A 19,893-nucleotide genomic window follows, 5' to 3' on the forward strand; every position below is an offset into this window, starting at 1 on the left:
TGTCCGTTCCATTTCCTTAAGCTTATTTGCTAGTATGGACTATGTTAGGACACTTGCACAAGCATACTCATAGTTAAGCACTCTTATCGAATAAGATGTGTTCTTGATATTGTTGAGCATAGATGCTCACCCTTGTTTACTTTCCTTCTATGTGAGAATGGCTCTATTGGCTCTTGAGTCGTTAGTGCAGTTATGAAGTGTAATGAGGGCACAGGATGCCAAGTGATATGGTTCAGGTATTAAGACCCATGAGTTATGATTTGTCCGAGGTTTGGTACCTCGTGGAGTTTGATGACTAAAACCTGATGTAAAAGCGGTTGTAGTTGCTGAGTTATTACTTGTCCTTGCTGTATTTGTGGTTCCGAATTTAGGTTGTGTTCCATTCACTTTTTTGTGTCATTTTTATGATTTTCCGTTGATACTTGTTGTTTCCTTTCTTATTGCCATTACTGTATTGTGAGCCATATTACATAGTCTGTATGTAGATATGATATTTTTGTTGTTCATATACTTATACTTGTTCAGTTTATTAGATCAGTGGGTGTCTTAACTATTCCTCGTCACTACTCCATCGAGGTTAGTCTTGATACTTACTGGGCACCGCTATGGTGTGCTCATTCTACACTTCTGCACATTTTTGTGTAGATCCAGGTATTTGTTCGTTAGTAGCAGTGCGAGTTGTTGCTGTGGAAACTCAAGGTAAACCTGTTGCTGCGTTCGCAGGCTGCGGAGTCACCTTCAAGTTTTCATTTTGCACTGTTTATTCTTATTTCTGGACAGTTGTATTTAGAAGTTTTCTAGCAAACACTCTGTAGAGCTTATGACTTGTACTACCAGTTTCGGGAATTGTAAATTTTATTTTTAAGAGATTTCTATTTCAAATTGTTAGATGTTATTTAAATAATGTTTTTGTTTCAATTAATATTAGGATTACCTAGTCCCTAAGACTTGGTGCCATCACGATACCCTAACGGAGGGGAAACTGGGTCGTGACATATACACTATCGCGAATGAGTCAAGAAAAGGCTTGAAAACTCGGTTCAAAAGATCCATGAAAGCTGCGGGGGCATTTGTTAGCCCAAAAGACATTACTAGGAACTCAAAGTGCCCATACCGGGTCCTGAAAGTTGTTTTCATAATATCCTGCTCCGTGATCTTCAACTGGTGATACCCGGATCTTAAATCGATCTTGGAGAAGTACTTAGCACCCTGTAATTGATCAAACAAGTCATCTATCCTAGGCAGTGGGTACTTATTTTCGATTGTAACCTTGTTGAGCTGCCGATAGTCAATACACATTCTTAGTGACCCATCCTTCTTTCTTACAAATAGAACCGGTGTGCCCCAAGGTGACACACTCTGCCAGATAAAGCCCTTCTCTAACAAATCTTTCAATTGTTCCTTTAGATCTTTCAATTTTGCCGGTGCCATTATGTATGGTGGAATAGATATAGGGTGTGTGCCTGGCATCACATCAATCCCAAAATCAATCTCCCTGTCTGGCGGGATCCCAGGGAGCTCATCTAGAAAGACCTCCGGAAATTCATTCACAACCGGCACAGACTCAAGTATAGGTGCCTCACATCGGTGTCCGTAACCCAGACCAAATGGAAGATACACTCTTTGTTAATAATCTTCGTAGCCTTAAGGTAAGAAATAAACCTACCTTGAGGCACCACATAATACCCCTTCCATTCAATCACTGACTCATTTGGAAATTCAAACCTAACGGTTCTGTTTCAACAGTCAAGATTGGCAAAACATGAATAAAGCCAATTCATTCCCATTATTACATCAAAATCAACCAATCCCAATTCGATGAGATCGGCCATGGTGTCCCGACCACATACCGTGACAACATAATCCCTATAAACCCGCGCGGCCACAATAGACTCACCAACTGGAGTAGATACAGAGAATGTCTCATGGAGCTGTTCCGGTTCTATCCCAAATTCCATAGCAACATAGGGAGTAACATAGGACAAAGTGGAACCGTGATCAATAAAAGCATACACATCATGAGATTGGACATCCAATATATCTGTGACAACATCTGGTGAAGCCTCTGAACTCTGGCGACCCCTCATAGCATAGAAACGGCTGGGTCCTCCCGAACTATGTGCGCCACCCCTAGCTACACCACGCCCTGCGGTTGCTGGGGTGCCTCAAGCTGGAGGATGTGCTGCGGATGTAGTAGCTACAGAACTGGATGGCTGTGTTGTACCCCTGCCCATGCTTTGGTGAGACGAATGGCAATCCTTCTAAATGTGACCCATCATTCCACACTCATAGCACATGGGCTGGTCCATGCAGCAGGCCCCAAACTGCATCTTCCCGTACCTAGGGGGTAAGGCCCCGTAAATTTCCAGTAAGTAATTTAAGGTTCTGTGGTACCTATTTAGGCTAATGTATTATATTTTCGGACTTTTGGGTTGAACAGTGCGTTGGGGAGTTGAATCATTTCGACCTCGCGTCGCCCAGCTCGTAGTGCGCTAGACCGTGCTATATTCCTCGTGCATCCTGGTCTGTAGTGCGATAGACCGTGCTATATCCCTCGCGAAGCCTTGTTTGTAGCTCACTGCAAAGCTTGCCTAGCCTGGTCTGTAGCCGGTCCGGATTTCGGAGGATCCATTCTTCTATCTTTATAAAATGACCCTATCGCGATAAATAGACGTAAAGGACCATTTTTGAAGGGAATATATGATATTGTTTAGAGAGAGGAAGTGCCCTAGAGTGAAAGGAGAAATCCTTAAGCTAATTTTTCATCAAAAAATCTTGCTCCAGCCTTGAAATTCAACAAGAAAGCTGACAAGGTCTTCATATAAAAGGTAAGGTTCCATACCCTAGTTTTCAATTTCGAATTTGGGTAGAAGATGGTTGATTAGGAGTATGATTCTTGGGTGTGAGAGTATTATTTATACATGCATGTACCAATAAGGTTTGGGGAAGATTTTTGAGCTCAAATGGGTAAAGATTGGGTTGTGGAGTGTAGGAAATCTTGTGGATGAACCTTGTAATCAAATTTGCACATCTAGTGTTTGATAAAATGCTCAAATGAGCTGAAATCATGAATATCTTCCTAATTTGTGTTCAATTTTTATATATCTCAAAATAGATTGGGATTGCTAGGATTTTGGGAACATTGTAGTAATTTAAGGAAAGCTCAAAGCGAGGTATGTTGGCTAAACTACTCTCTTAGAATTGGATTCCATGATACTCCCATAAGTTTTAAGTATGGTTGGCTCAAGTTCCTTATTCCCATGTTCCGAGTTGTTCCCAATAAATTCGATTGTCCCTAAGCAAAGTGTCGAGAAATATTTATTCAAAATGTGATCCGAATGTTCCTATCATATTATGTTATCCTTCGGGAATATGTTCAAGAATGATATGTGTATTAAAATGTTATGGCTTTGAGTCGTGTTTCAAATGAGAGTCCATTATGCTTAACTTGGAAAAACTACTCCATGCGTCTAAAACTCCTATTGCTCATATGTGTACCTAAAGTCTTGATTTGACATGCCTTGTTGTTGATAATCTATAAAGATGCTGGAAAGTGAAAGAATTGGGTTGAAGATGTAATGTGTGGCCACCGTGCTAATAATGAAAAGTATACTTGTGGCCAATGGTGCCAATGAAATGAAGTGATGCGAGAAAGGTTATGAAATCAGCCTTGATTCAACTATTCCAAATTGGCTTCGAAAATAGATTTTCCTAAAAGCTTATGTCCTCAAGTCATACCCCAATGTAGCTGCTTTAACTGATGCTATGCTTTGTAAGTATTTCCAATGTGTTTTAAGCCTTTACATATTTGTGAGTTGAAATTATGCACTGCCCTTTTGGGCAAAGTATTTTAAAAATAAATGGTGTATTGCTCGTTTATGATTTCAATGTGTATCTGTTGCAGGTCAGTTTGCCCCATTCTTTGGGAAAAAACCTATTGTGTTTAAAGTTTTCATTACTAATGAACTTGAAGTTATGATTTTTGGAATATTCGATTTGTTGATATTTATGATGATGATCCATGAAAGTAAAGAAATGAAAGTGTGGAATATGAAATACGGCCAATGTGCCATGGACGAAGAATCATAAGTATGGCCAAAAAAGCCAAGGAAATAACGATGTTGTGAATGGTTGAAAATACTAATGAAGATATATATAGTGTGAAAGATAATGAGGTGAGTATAAAATATATTAGAACTTTTGTGTTACTTGTGTGCAAAAAAAAGGGTTTTTGGGAGTATCGTTAGTCACCGAGGAAGGGTAGGTAAGAATAACCTAACTCAGAAACTACACGTGCCGGTGTAGGGTGCATTGTGATTATTCCCCTTATTTGGGATGAGATTGTTGTGATGAGAATATTCCACTTTATTGGTATGAGGTGATTACTAGAAAAGGGTGATGTCAATCCATACGACATTGTGGTGAGACGGCCTAGCCGGTCGGGTCATGATCGAATGCCATGCCGCACACATGGTGGTGATTGTGCTCGAAATTATAGTTGAAATTGTGCTTGAGATTGTGATTGAGATAATGATTGAAGTTTGTGATAGTAATTGTGACTGTGGTTGATGTATTCGGGGAAGACGGCCTAGCCGATCGGGTCGTGATCGGAATCTGTGCAAAATATTTATATTATTTCCGCATTTTTAAAATTGTTATGTTTTAACCATATATTTGGATATTGTTGATTGTGACTTGCTGTTACTAGGGTTTTCCCTTTTTTATATTGGTATTCTATTTTGAAAGTGGACAGTTAGCTTTACATACTAGTACTATTCCATATGTACTAACGTCCCCTTTGCTGGGGGCGTTACATCTTCAATGGATGCGGGTGGTTTATCAGCGGGCAGCTTTGGTCCTCGTTAGCAGTAACTCTCTATTCAGCAGATTTTGGTGAGCTCCACTCTATTCCGGGCCTAATGTCATTTGATGTTGTACATTGTGTTTTGAGGTATAGCTGGGGCCTTGTTGCCGGCACTTCCATACTACTCCTCTGTTGTACTTAGAGGCTACGTAGATAGGTTGTGGGTGGTGTTTGATGTTGTGAATTGAACTAGAAGTGTTGGTATTTGGCAAACATGCTTTTTTCATTATATCTATAAACTCGCAATATTTTGGAAATCGTAAATGAATTTCTTTTGAGAAATGGGAAAAGAATGGGGAACATTTCACTCTCCTCATGTATATCTCTTGATATTGATTTTATATTGTTCATAGTTAAGATTGGATAGAAGCCATTAAGTAGGCTTGTTCGACCGGGTTATCTCGGTTGAGTGCCAATCGCGCTCCCCAAGGTCGGGGCGTGACATAGGGCATGGGGGCCTCCGCTGCTGTTGAAATCTCCCACCAGACCGACCCTGCTGCTAGGATCCCATATTGCCCTGGCTGGGCCTTAAACGGCTTCCCTATTGCTGACTGGGCACCGATGGCAGTGCACTGACTGAAGACTGATCAAAGGACTAGGATGGCCCTGATGACCCTCCCCTGAACGCTGACCTACCACTAACACCACCACCATAAGAACCACCAAAGTTGCCCGCGGACTGGGCCTTGCTGCTGCTTTCATGCTCCATTCTATTCTTCTATTTGCGGGTCTATGTGGCTTGAGAAAATGCCACCATCTTACCATAGTTCATATCCGAATTCAAGGTAGTTGTAGTGGCCTCATTAATAACAAAGGGGCTAAGGCCCTACATAAATCGGCGCACACTAGCCTCCATTGCGGACAACCTGTACATAGCATATTTGGACAGGTGTGTGAATCTCATATGATAATCCCACTCACTCATGCTACCTTGTTTGAAGTTCTCAAACTCGGCAGCACGGGCTACCTTATCTCGACAGGCAGGAAATGATCAGTGAAAGCATCAACAAACTCACTCCACCTCGCCGGAGGGCTTCCTTCCTCACGGGAGTCCTCCCACATTTCAAACCAAGAATGGGACACCTCTTTCATGCGGTAGGAGGCCAACTCCACTCCCTATATCTCGGGAGCATGCATAACTCAGAGGGACTTGTGCATCTCGTCAATAAAATCCTAGGGGTCCTCCTCAAGATTAGTACCTGTGAACATTGGAGGTTCCAACTAGAGAAATCTGTTCACTTTAGAACTAGCGGAATCCCCTGGCAGACTAGATGAAGTGGGTGAAACATTTGATCTCTGGGCCAGGGAAGCCACTATATGAGCCAACATCTATATGGATCTCCTAAGATCCCCATCAGATACATCGGGACCGGAAGCTGGGGCTGGAGGTAGAACTGGAATATTAGTTGGAGGGACCGTTGCACCCTCAGTAGGTATAGGACCTGGTGCAGTCTGAGCAGGAATAGTAGATTCAGGAGGTGTAGTAATTGGGGGAATATCCTCACCCCTCGGGTGCTCACCCGCATCATCAAATATCGAATCAAATTCCACTCCTAGGGTGACACTGGCTCCTTGGCCAGTTCTTGCCTTCTTTCTAGGCGTCATGTACTGAAAGTTAGAGCAAAGCACGAGTTAAAGGAGGAACAATCTTACAATAAGCTTTATTGCACGATTGAGAAAATCAAAGAAGAGTATTATTCCTAAATGCCCAAGTAGCCTCCTAATTATAGATGTTGTCGACAACACACAGATAAGAAGGACTCTACCAGACACTGGCTTTGAGACATCCTAGGACACTTCAAAACCTTAGGCTCTGATACCAAGTTTGTCATGCCCGACCTCGGGGAACGTGACCCGTCTCAATAGAGTTACCCCGGTCGGGCAAGCCTGCACAGTGTTGTCTACCCAACTCACCCATGAATAAAGAGAAGAATACATTTCATAAATTAGACAGTAAGAGATCATGTGAATAACACTAGTTCATTTCCATTAGTTACTTTATTAGCAAGTCTCCAAAACAGTACATTCTACAATCATAGTTAAAGTGGAACAGATGATACGCTTACAACATTTTTAGTTTAACCTTCCCAAAAATAGATAAAACGCACACTATGTCTACGGAGCCTCTAACAGAAACAAAAGAGTGCTATGACAGTGCCGGCGACAAGGCCCCGACTATACCTCAAAATGCTATGTACAAAGGATAAGAGATACGAGTCCCTAAAATGAAGTGGGGCTCACCAAGTCAGCTGAGGAGAGGGTGTGCTGCTATCACTGATCAATGCTATCTGCTATTGAACCACCTACGTCCAATAAAGATTCAGTACCCCCGGCAAAAGGGACGTTAGTACATATGGAATAGTACTAATATGTAAACCTAAACACCCTCTCAATAAAACGAGTAACAGTAAGCGGAGAATAAAACATGAAACCAATAAGAGACTCAAACAATATCAAGGTGTTAAGTTAGGGGAAAGGTAAATTTCAAGTAGGTTTCGGCAGTTTAAGTTGGGACATCTTTAGCACCGATACACCACTGTGTTTTAGCACGAAGTCCGATCTCAGCTTGACCGGCTAAGCCGTCTCACCCTGAGACATACACTCATAATACAAGCATGTGCGCGGCATGGCATCTGATCTCAGCCTGATCGGCTAGGCCGTATTACCACAATGCCGTGTGGGTCGACATTTTATTGGCACCATTGGCCATAATGCAATATCATTCTTGGAACGTTGGCCGTACTTCATAATTCATTCTCACTATTCCACTTTCAAACATTAACATGGACTGTCAACAACAAACATTTCTATCCAAGACTTTAAGGACACGCATGAGCAATTTAGGGTCTTAGACGCATGTGATTTCTTACACAATTTGATATGTTCACTTTCATTTTGGCTTTACTTGAAGTCACAATATTTTAATACATACTCATACTTTCAACACACTCTCGAAGAATAACATAACATGATAAGAATGTTTCGGAACACATTTTGCACATATTCATATAAATACATCTTTTGACACCGACTTATTCATAAAAGTCAATTCATAATGGACAACTCAGGACTCGCAAGAACATAGTGGGAATTCAATTCTAAGAGTGAAGTTTAGCCAACTTACCTTGCCTCGAGCTTTTTAAATTACTACAATGTTCTGGAAATCTTAGCAACTTCGATCTATTTAGAGATATAGCAAAATTGAACACAAATTATGAAGGAGTTCATAGTTCCAGCTTACTTGAGCATTTTATCAAACACTAGGTGAGTATTAAGGTTTCAAGGTCCTCCTATGGTGGATTCTTTCACCCCACTACCCAAAGTTTACCCACAAGAGCTCAACAATTTTCCTACTACCCTTGATGGTACATGCATGTAAAATAAACAACTCCCACACCCAAGAATTGCTTGGCTTATTACCGATTTTTAAATTGAGGGTTATGGAGTAGAACCTTACCTCTAGGAGGAAGACCTAGTGAATTCTTCTTGCAAATTCTTCAGCTTTGAGAAAGAATTGATGAATGATGAGCTTAGGAACTTTCCCTCTCACACTATTGCACTCCCTCTCTCTAGAAATATATGTTTTTCCCTATTAAAATGATCCCCAAGGCAGTTTTTAAAGAATGGGGTCGAGTTCAAAAATTAGAAAAACTGAAGCCCCAATGCAGGTCTGCGATCGCGTATGCGACCGCATAATGCTTCTGCGGTACGCAAAATGGACCGCATAATGGCCCTTCGAAATTGGGCACCCCTGCCTCACTCTGCGACCGGTCTGCAGTCCGCAGACCTATTCTACCATCGCATAATGTGCCACAGACGTTCCTCCAGAATGTTTTTGTGTTGGATCTGCGAGGATTTACACGGCCAGCAAAATGATTATACCGCCGCATAATGATCCAAAAATTTTACCCAAATTTTTGCCTCGGTTTGCGGTAGATATTTGGTTTGTAGATCAGTTCTGCGACCACATAATGGACCGCAAAAAATGCCCTGTATTTCCAAAATTTTTCTTCAACTCCCCAACGCACTGTTCAACCCAATCGCCAACACATAAGCTTACTTCGACACCATGAAACCCCGGGTCTTAAGTAAAATATTACGGGGCCTTACAGTTGTTGGATTCTGACTATTTTCCAAGCTCGTCCCTGCTTTCAACCTGAGGTTAGGTTTGCTACTTATTGAGTACATGGAGTCGGTTCTACTCATACTACACTTCTGCACCTTGCGGGCATATTTTGGAGCTGATGTTGCTGCGAGTGGAGGGAGCTGGCATTGAAGATGTACCTGTGTTTTGGTTATAGCTGCCTCTTATTCTTGGTGGCTTTCGATTTATAAATCTGTTTATATACATTTAGAACATATGATGTATTTATCTCATACCATCTTTGTAAACTCTAAGTCTTAGAAGCTCATGATTTATACTGCCAGTCCTTGGGGATTATATAAAATTCAGTTATTTCATTTTTTACTCTTATCATTATCATTATATTGTGGTTTATTGTTAATTGGCTTACCTAGCGGGTTGGGTTAGGTGCCATCATGACTAGTTGAATTTTGGGCCGTGACAACGTCGGGTAGATTGTGATTGTGAGTCTGTGACCACGCCGAACGGATTGAGATTTCGAGCCTGTGATCATACCGGGGTGATTGAGGTATTGACACGTGAGTTGTCCATGCGGTTGTGATTAGAAATGTGGGAACAAGGCGCCGTGAGCATATGATAGTGGGTGAAACTCGTGACTTATGATTATGAGATGAGGTATCTCGAAGTAATTTCAATGCGTAACTTGTGTTATGTCACGACCCCAATGTCCCTCCACAGGATGTCGTGATGGAACCTAGTCTCTAAGACTAGGTAAACCTAACATGCATGCGGAATATAACTTAAACAACAAATAAACTCTCAAAAACCTGGGCATCTTCCTCAATTCCACCCTAGCAGCTGGTATCTCCAGAATAACTCTACCCCGAGAAACCACAATAAGCTGGGCACATATATCATCACCTCCATTTAGTGTTCAAAGAGCAGAAAATCACAGGACTTGCAGCTCACTGCTGTCAATGCCTACAACTCCCCAAAGATGAACACTGACCAACCCAAGCACCCTTTATTTATATCTTGTTTGTTGCTTTTTGCAGGTACAAGAGACAAGTTAAAATCATTGATGCATTTGCAAATTGTGGTATTAACATCTCAGATGCTCAAACATTTCTAGCAGGATCCTTTAGAGAATCCTCAGGTTTTTCAACCCACCTATATAGCTTGTTACACCAACATACATCTCTCAGAAGGACACTACTACACACACCATGACCTCAATAGCTAATCACCAACATCCAGCACCTTATTATTCAACTAATCAGTAGAAATTTTTTGCTCAAATGGATACTTTCAGACACCAGCACCAACCTGCTTCCTCTGTAGGCACTCAGCAGGACACACCTAGGGGCCCAAAGATAGTTATCCTGCACTTCCCTATCAGCTCACAGAAGCAAAAGTTTATAGAATGCAGCAGCTCACTCAGGAAGGATGCTGTGTATAAAAGTCATTACTCCAGGTCACCAGTTAAACCTGCCTGCTTCAAAGTATTCTGGATGAAAGAAGCAAGCATAAGCTTATTCTCTTATGTCGAAAACATCATACAACAACAACAGTTCTTGTAAGGCAACGAAATATTTCACCCAAAATTTGGGGTTTTGTGATGCCGAGATAGACTTATGTGTTGATAATTATAGAGGTTCTTCGTGGCGAGCTTGTGTTGGGGAGATGAAGAAAATTTTTTGAAGTGCAGGGCGTTTATGCAAACCATTTTGCGGTCGCATAACTGATCTGTAGACCGCATATCTGCCGCAGACTGAAGAACAAATTTGGGCCAACTTTCGGACCATTATGCGGTCCATAATGCGGCCGCATAATCATTTCGCTGGCCGCACAACCCGTCGTAGATCCAGCATGAAAATTTCCGGAGGAGAGTTCTGCGGCACATTCTGCGATTGCAGAATTGGTCTGCGGACCGCAGACTGGACGCAAAGTGAGGCAGAAGTGCCCAGCTCAGGAGGGCCATTATGCGGTCCACAGAAGCGTTATGCGGTCGCATATGCGACCACATATCTATGTTGGGGCTTCATTTTTCTAATTTTTTTTACCCGACCTTATTTTGATTAAAAGCCCTTGGGGCTCGTTTTGAAGGCCAAAACCTATCATTTTAGAGAGAAGAGGGGAGCGTTCTATAGAGAGAGAAGTGAGCCCCAAGTGCTTTGTTCATCTACATGTTTTCCAAGCTTTGAAATTCAACAAGAAATCTCCCACGATTTTTATCCAAGAGGTAAGGTTCTAACCCTAGCCTTCAATTTTGAGTTTAGGTAGAAGATGGATAATTGGGAGTATGATTCTTGGGTATGAGAGTTGTTATTTATGCATGCATCTAGCTATGAGGATGGTGGGGAGGTAATTGAACTAGTATGAGCAAACTCTTGGTATTGAATTAGTTATGGAGTGAAGGAAATCTTGTGGAAGAACCTTGTAATCAAATTCGCACACCGAGTGTTTGATAAAATGCTCAAATGAGCTGAAACAATGAATATCTTCCTAAATTGTGTACAATTTTGCTATGCCTCTAAATAGATCGAAGTTGCTAGGATTTTCGGAACTGTGTAATGAATTAAGGAAAGCTCAAAGCGAGGTATGAAGGCTAAACTCTTCTTCTAGTATCGGAATTCCCGAATCCTTATAAAATTCTATCATGTGTAGTCGAACCTGAAACGCTGACCTATGTGGGGTATTCAAACTAGTTAAATTGATTCTCGGTTGGCATAACATGTTAGAACCCTCGTGGGTTAATGATTTTCCATTTTTGACTTAATTATGCTATACCCCTTTTGGTAAGAAGATCTTGTATGAAATCAATGTGATTAAACACTTATTTCTCACATGATTAAACCTTATGAACTTACACTTGCTAAGGCCAAAGGTGAGAAATGGTTGATTTAAAAGGGAACTTTTTTGTACAAACTATTATTGTTTTGGGAATATGAAATGTGGCATTCTGTATACACCTTCAACCGCATACATTGGGGTGAGGTGGCGGGGCCCCTTTGTGTAGAGTTGTGGTATTGTGAATACACCTCCACCCGCATACATTGGGGTGAGGCGGCATGGCCTCTTTGTGTAGAGTTAGTGGCATTGTGAATACACCTCCACCCTCATACATTGGGCTGAGGCGGCAGAGCCACTTTGTGTATAGTTTCTAGTATTGTGATTGCACCTCCACCCGTATACGTTGGGGTGAGGCGGTAGGGCCGCTTTGCATAACGGTAGTTGTAGAGGATCCCCGATTTATGAATTTATAAATGTGGTTGAAAGCTCTTAATAAATTTGCTATTTCTTTAACGGCTAACAAAGCCTTTTATTATTACCATGATTCATCATATTCATGTTGTATTTCCAAGTCCTTGCATAGGTGTTTGGTTTTCGTAGTAGTACTATTCTACATGTACTAACGTCCATTTTGCCGGCGGCGCTGCATCTTTAATGGATGCATGTGGTTCCATAGCAGGTGGTATTGATCAGTGATAGCAGCACACCCTCTCCTCAGCTGACTTGGTGAGCCTCACTTCATTTCGGGGTCTAGTATCTCTTGTTCCATGTACATAGTATTTTGAGGTATAGCCGGGGCCTTGGTTTTGGTCTTTTATTTCTGTTAGAGGCTCCGTAAACATAGTGTGGGTTGTATCCTGTTTTGGAAAGGTTGAAGTAAACTTGTTGTAATTGTATCATCTGACCCACTTTAACTACGAATGTATAATGTACTGTTTTGGGGACTTGTTAATGACGTAATGTAAGTGAACTGGTGTTATTCACATGACCTCTTAATATTTAATTAATGATATAAATGTATCTTCTCTTTATTCATGGGTGAGTTGGGTAGAAGGAATTGTACAGGCTTGCTCGACCGGGGTATCTTGGTTGAGTGCCGATCACGCTCCCCGAGGTCAGGACGTGACAAACTTGGAATCAGAGCCTAATATTTTAAAGTGTCCTAGGATGTCTCGGAGTCGTGTCTAGTAGAGTCCTTCTTATCGGTGTGTTGTCGGCCACATCTATAATAAGGAGGCTTCTTGGGCACTTAGGAATAATACACTTCTTTGATGTTCTCGATCGTGCGATAAAGCTGATTGTAAGATTGTTCCTCCTTTAAATCATGCTTTACTTTAACGTTCAGTACATGGCGCCTAGGAAGAAGGCAAGAACTTTCCAAGGAGCCAATGTCACCCTAGGAGTGGCAGTTGATTCGATATTTGATGATGCGGGTGAGCACCCGAGGGGTGAGAAAATTCCCCCAATTACTACACCGCGTGAATCTTCTATTCCTGCTCATACTGCACCAGTTCCTACACCTACAGAGGGTGCAACTGTCCCTCCAACTGATTTTCCAGTTCTACCTCCAGCCCCAGGTTCCGGTGGTCTATTCTTAGTTTGAGATGTAGGAGGAGTCCCGTGAGGATGGGAGCCCTCTGGCGAGGTGGAGTGGGTTCACTGATGCCTATATGGATCATTTCTTGCCTACCGAGACTAAGGCGGCTAGTGCCACTGTGTTTTAGATCCTTAAGAAGGGTAGCATGAATGTGTGGAAGTACCATATGGAGTTCGCGCGCTTGTCCAAGTATGTTATTCACATGTTGCCCACTATGGAGGCTAGAATGCTCCGGTTTGTGCAGAGCCTTAGCCTCTATGTTATATTAATAAGGCCGCTACAGCTACCTTGAATTCTGATATGAACTATGGGAAGATGGTGGCGTTTGCCCAAGCTATAGAGGATCGTAAACAGAAAAATAGAAGGGGGCATGAGGGTAGTAGCAAGGCCCGGATCGCGTGGTGGTAGGTCGGCATTTAGGGGAGGGTCATCAGGGCCATCTCAGACATTTTCTCTATCTTCGATGAGTGCACAACCATCCAGGCCTAGTCAGGGCAACAAGGGACCCCCCAGCAGGGTCGGCTCAGAGGGAGATTCCAGTAGCAGTGGAGGCCCCCTATGCCCTAAGTATGGGAGGATGCGCTTTGGCGTCTGCTTCATGGACCTACCTATATTATACGAGTGTAGTTTAAGGGGTTAATATTCAGAGGGATTGCCGCTTATCCCGCCGGATCATTGGCAGAGGTGCGGCATAGCCAGCTAGTTCTGCAGCTACTACATCAACAGCACCTCCTCCAGCTTGAGGCATCCCAGCACCTGCAGGGCGTGGTGTATCTAGGGGTGGTGCACGAAATTCGGGGGGACCCAGCAGATTTTATGCTATGCGGAGGCGTCGGGATTCAGATGCTTCTCCAGATGTTGTCACAGGTATATTGACTATCCAATCTAATAATGTGTATGCTCTTATTGATCCCTGTTCCACTTTGTCCTACGTCACTCCCTATGTTGCTATGGAATTTGGTTTAGAACCGGAATAGCTCCATGAGCCGTTCTCTGTATCTACTCCGGTTGGTGAATCTATTATTGTCGCGTGGGTTTATAAGGATTGTGTTGTCATGATGTGTGATCGGGACACCATGTCCGATCTCATTAAATTGAGGATGGTTGATTTTGATGTAATAATGGGTTTAGCTAAGCTTGATTGTTGAACCAGAACAGTTAGATTTGAATTTCCAAATGACTCAGTGATTGAATGGAAGGGGGATAATATGGTGCCGAAGGGTAGGCTTATTTCTTACCTTAAGGCCACGAAGATAATTAACAAGGGGTGTATCTACCATTTGGTCCGGGTTGTGGACACCGATGCTGAGGCACCTACACTTGAGTCTGTGCCTGTTGTGAATGCATTTCCGGGGGTCTTTCTGGATGAGCTCCCTGGGATCCCGCCAGACAGAGAGATTGATTTTGGGATTGATGTGATGCCATGCATGCAGCCTATATTTATTCCACCTTATAAAATGGCACCGACAGAATTGAAGGAGCTAAAGGAACAATTGCAGGATTTGTTAGAGAAGGGCTTCATCCGGCCGAGTGTGTCACCTTGGGGCACACCGGTCCTTTTTGTAAGGAAGAAAGATGGGTCACTGAGAATGTGTATTGACTATAGGCATCTCAACTAGGTCACGATCAAGAATAAATACCCACTACCAGGGATAAATGACTTGTTTGACTTGTTGCAAGGTGCTAAGTACTTCTCAAAGATCGATTTAAGATTCGGGTATCACTAATTGAAGATCAGGGAGCAGGATATTGCTAAAACAACTTTCAGGACCCGGTATGGGCACTTTGAAGTTCTGGTTATGTCTTTTAGGCTAACAAATTCCCTGGCAGCTTTTATGGATCTTATGAACTAAGTTTTCAAGTCATTCCTTGACTCTTTTGTGATAGTGTTTATCGATGATATCCTTGTATATTCATGCAGTCGAGAGGACCATGCCGGCCATCTCAGGGCAGTTTTGCAAACCCTATATCAGAACCTATTGTATGCGAAGTTTTTGAAATGTAAATTCTGGCTTGAATCTGTCACATTCTTGTGTCATGTCGTCTCCAGAGAAGGAATTAAGGTCGATCCTCAGAAGATTTCAGCGGTGAAGAATTGGCCTAGACCTACTACCCCAACTGAGATTCGCAGTTTCTTGGGCTTAGCTGGATATTACAGGAAGTTTGTGGAGGATTTCTATACCCTTGCCTCTCTGTTGACTAAATTGACGCAGAAGGCGGTTAAGTTCCAATGGTCAGATGCATGAGAAAGGTGCTTCCAGGAGTTGAAATCGAGATTGACCACGACACCAGTGTTGACTCTACCAAATAGTACAAATGGGTTTGTGGTATATTGTGATGCTTCAAGAATCTGACTTGGGTGTGTATTAATGCAACATGGCAAGGTGATAGCTTATGCTTCTAGGCAACTCAAGAATCATGAAAAAAACTTTCCAACACATGACTTAGAGCTTGCAGAGTTGGTATTTGCATTGAAAATTTGGCGTCATTATCTGTATGGGGTCCATGTGGATATATTCACGGACCATAAGAGCCTTCAATACATTTTCAAATAGAAGGAATTGAATCTGAGGCAGAGAAGATGACTTAAGTTACTCATAGATTACGACATCGATATTGTGTATTATCCGGGGAAGGCTAATGTTGTTGTGGATGCTCTTAGCTAGAAATCTATGGGTAGTTTGGCTCACTTGGAGTCATATCAAAGGCCGTTGGCCAAGGAGGTTCATCGGTTGGCTAGTTTGGGAGTTCGTCTTGCGGATTCTAGTGAAGGAGGAGTGATTGTGAAAAATAGGGCTGAATCATCGCTTGTTGTGGAAGTCAAGGAAAAGCAATACAATGACCCATTGTTGGTACAATTGAAGGAGGTGTTTCATAAATAGAAGACCATGGCCTTTTCTCTTGGCATGGATGATCGTACACTAAGGTACCAAGGGCGACTATGTGTTCCAAACGTGGATGGTCTCCGGGAAAGAATCAAGACCGAGGCTCACACTTCTAGATATTACGTGCACCCGGGCTCTACCAAGATGTACAATGATCTTAAGGAAGTCTACTGGTGGAGTGATATGAAGATGAATGTAGCGGACTTTGTGGCAAGATGTCCAAATTGTTAGCAAGTGAAGGCCGAACACCAAAGGCCGAGTGGGTTGGCACAGAACATAGAAATTTCGATGTGGAAATGGGAGATGGTCAATATGGACTTTGTGGTAGGACTACCTCTCTCTCCTCACAAGTTTGACTTGATTTAGGTGATTGTGGATCAACTCACGAAATCAGCACACTTCTTACCTGTTAAGGCTACCAAAATAGCGGAACAGTATGATTAGTTGTATATCAAGAAAATAGTCAGGTTGCATGGCACTCCAGTTTCTGTTATCTCATATCGAGGGGCACAGTTCACAACTAACTTTTGGAAGACATTTCATCAAGGTTTGGGTACTCAGGTGAATCTTAGTACAACCTTTCACTCGCAGACTGATGGGCAGGTAGAGCTCACTATTCAGACGCTTGAGAATATGTTGCGAGCTTGTGTTCTTGACTTTATGGGTTGCTGGGATGATCGTTTGCTGCTCATACAATTTTCTTACAACAACATTTATCATGCTAGCATTCAGATAGAACCGTTCGAGGCATTATATGGTAGGAGATGTAGATCTCTCATTGGGGAAGCGGAGTTGATAGGGCTAGACCTCGTACATCAGGCTATGTAGAAGGTTTAGATCATTATAGAATGGTTGAAAACTGCTCAGAGTCGTAAAAAGTCCTATTTGGATGTGCGTCGCATGGATTTAGAGTTCAAAGAAGATGATTGGGTATTATTGAAGGTTTTTCCTTTGAAGGGTGTAACGCAGTTTGGTAAGAAAGAGAAATTGAGTCTGAGGTATGTTGGACCGCACAAAATCATTCAGAGGATTGGCCAGGTGGCTTACATGTTAGAACTACCTCTAGAGATGTCTTTAGCGCACCCGGTGTTTCATGTATCCATGTTGAAGAAGGTGGTTGGAGATCCGTCGCTTATTGTTCCGGTTGAGACTATTGAGGTTAACGAAGAATTGACGTATGAAGAAATTCCCGTTGCCATTACCGATAGGCAAGTTCAAAAGTTGAGGAACAAAGAAATTGTCTCCGTAAAAGTGTTATGGCGAAGCCAACAAGTCGAAGAGGCCACCAGGGAAGCCGAGGAGGAGATGAAGAAGAAGTATCCTAATTTATTTGAATAGCTATGTAATTGTGTCCATGATGTTGAAAGCTAACTTTCTACAAACTATGTTTCCCCTGTACGACTTATGTTGAGGTTGCTCCTCCTCGGTAATGTAATATTTAGTGGCATTGTGGTTGGTGTTATTTCCATGTTGTTTTAGATCATTGTGTTGTGGTTATATTGCTAGGAATGATTTTGGAATTCTTTGGCAGGTGGATAGGCCCCAATTACAGGGAAAGCTCTAGCGAAATTTCTGGAAATTTAGGGAGTAAGTCAAAAATTTGGAACTGCTGATGTGTGTTATGGAATTTTGACCCTCATTCGAGGATGGAAGACCCTAAGCGGGGGAGGATGTAAGGCAACGAAAAATTTCACCCAAAATCTGGGGTTTTGTGATGTCGAGATAGACTTATGCATTGATGATTGTAGAGGTTCTTCGTGGCGAGCTTGTGTTGGCGAGATGAAGAAAATTTTTGGAAGTGCAGGGCATTTATGCAAACAATTCTACGATCGCAGAACTGATCTGTGGACCGCATATCTGCCGTAGACTGAAGAACAAATATGGGCCAACTTTCGGACCATTATGCGGTCCATAATGCGGCCGCATAATCATTTCGCAGGCCGCACAACCCGTCGCAGATCCAGCATGAAAATTTCCGGAGGAGAGTTCTGCGGCGCATTATGCGATCGCAGAATTGGTCTGTGGACCGCAAACTGGACGCAAAGTGAGGCAGAAGTGCCCAGCTCAGGAGGGCCATTATGCAGTCCACATAAGCGTTATGCGATCGAATATGCGACCGCAGATCTGTGTCGGGGCATCATTTTTTTAATTTTTTTTTACCCACCCTATTTTGATTAAAAGCCATTGGGGCTCATTTTGAAGGCAAAAAGCTGTCATTTTAGAGAGAAAAGGGGAGTGTTCTATAGAGAGAGAAGTAAGCCCCAAGTGCTTTGTTCATCTACATGTTGTCCAAGCTTTGAAATTCAACAAGAAATCTCCCAAGATTTTCATCCAAGAGGTAAGGTTCTAACCCTAGCCTTCAATTTTGAGTTTAGGTAGAAGATGGGTAATTGGGAGTTTGATTCTTAGGTATGAGAGTTGTTATTTATGCATGCATCTAGCTATGAGGATGGTGGGGAGGTAATTGAACTAGTATGAGCAAACCCTTGGTATTGAATTAGTTATGGAGTGAAGGAAATCTTGTGGAAGAACCTTGTAATCAAATTCGCACACCTAGTGTTTGATAAAATGCTCAAATGAGCTGAAACAATGAATATCTTCCTAAATTGTGTACAATTTTGCTATGCCTCTAAATAGATCGAAGTTGCTAGGATTTTCAAAACTGTGTAGTGAATTAAGGAAAGCTCAAAGCGAGGTATGAAGGCTAAACTCTTTTTCTAGTATCCGAATTCCCGAATCCTTGTAAAATTCTATCATGTGTAGTCGAACTTGAAATGCTATTGATGTGGGGTATTCAAACTAGTAAAATTGATTCCTAATTGGCATAACATGTTACAACCCTCGTGTGTTAATGATTCTCCACTTTTTACTTAATTATGCTATACCCCTTTTGGGAAGAAGATCTTGTATGAAATCAATGTTATTAAACAATTATTTCTTACATGATGAAACCTTATGAACTTACACTTGCTAAGGCCAAAGGTGCGAAATGGTTGATTTAAAAAGGAGTACTCTTTTGTACAAACTACTATTGTTCTGGGAATCCGAAATGTGGAATTGTGAATACACCTCCACCCGCATACATTGGGGTGAGGCGGCGGGGCCGCTTTGTGTAGAGTTGTGGTATTATGAATATACCTCCACCCGCATACATCAGGGTGAGGCGGTAGGGCCGCTTTGTATAATGTTTGTGGCATTGTGAATACACCTACACCCGAATACATTAGGGTGAGGTGGTAGGGCCACTTTGTGTAGACTTTCTAGTATAGTTATTGCACCTCCACCCGCATACGTTGGTGTGATGCGGCAGGGCCGCTTTGTGTAAAGGTAGTAGTAGAGGATCCGTGGCTAATGAATTTATAAATGTTGTTGAAAGCTCTTAATAAATTTGCTATGGATTTAACGGCTAGAAAGCCTTTTATTGTTACCAAGATTCATCTTATTCATGTTGTATTTCCAAGTCCTTGCATAGGTGTTTGGTTTTTGTACTAGTACTATTCGACATGTACTAACGTCCCTTTTGCCGGGGACTGCATCTTTAATGGATGCAGGTGGTTCTATAGCAGGTGGTATTGATCAGTGATTGTAGCACGCCCTCTCCTCAGCTGACATGGTGAGCCTCACTTCATTTCGGGGTCCTGTATCTCTTGTTCCATGTACATAGTGTTTT

The 19,893-nt window shown here is 42.2% G+C and overlaps 1 protein-coding gene and 1 long non-coding RNA gene across 2 annotated transcripts; one reads left to right on the forward strand and one right to left on the reverse strand.

Annotated features, from left to right (window-relative positions):
- Nucleotides 1–6,825: 6,825 nt before the first annotated feature.
- LOC138900658 (uncharacterized) lies at nt 6,826–8,723 on the reverse strand. Its single transcript, XR_011411780.1, has 2 exons — nt 8,322–8,723; nt 6,826–7,167 (listed from the first exon to the last, which is right to left on the reverse strand). It is a non-coding gene; the product is annotated as an uncharacterized lncRNA (long non-coding RNA).
- An 8,400-nt stretch (nt 8,724–17,123) lies between these two features.
- On the forward strand, nt 17,124–17,561 carry LOC138899958 (uncharacterized). Its single transcript, XM_070186660.1, has one exon. The coding sequence runs from the start codon at nt 17,124–17,126 to the stop codon at nt 17,559–17,561; it is 438 nt and encodes a 145-aa protein (XP_070042761.1).
- Nucleotides 17,562–19,893: the final 2,332 nt, after the last annotated feature.

Source organism: Nicotiana tomentosiformis, chromosome 10, assembly GCF_000390325.3.
Source record: "Nicotiana tomentosiformis chromosome 10, ASM39032v3, whole genome shotgun sequence".
Taxonomy (NCBI): domain Eukaryota; kingdom Viridiplantae; phylum Streptophyta; class Magnoliopsida; order Solanales; family Solanaceae; genus Nicotiana; species Nicotiana tomentosiformis.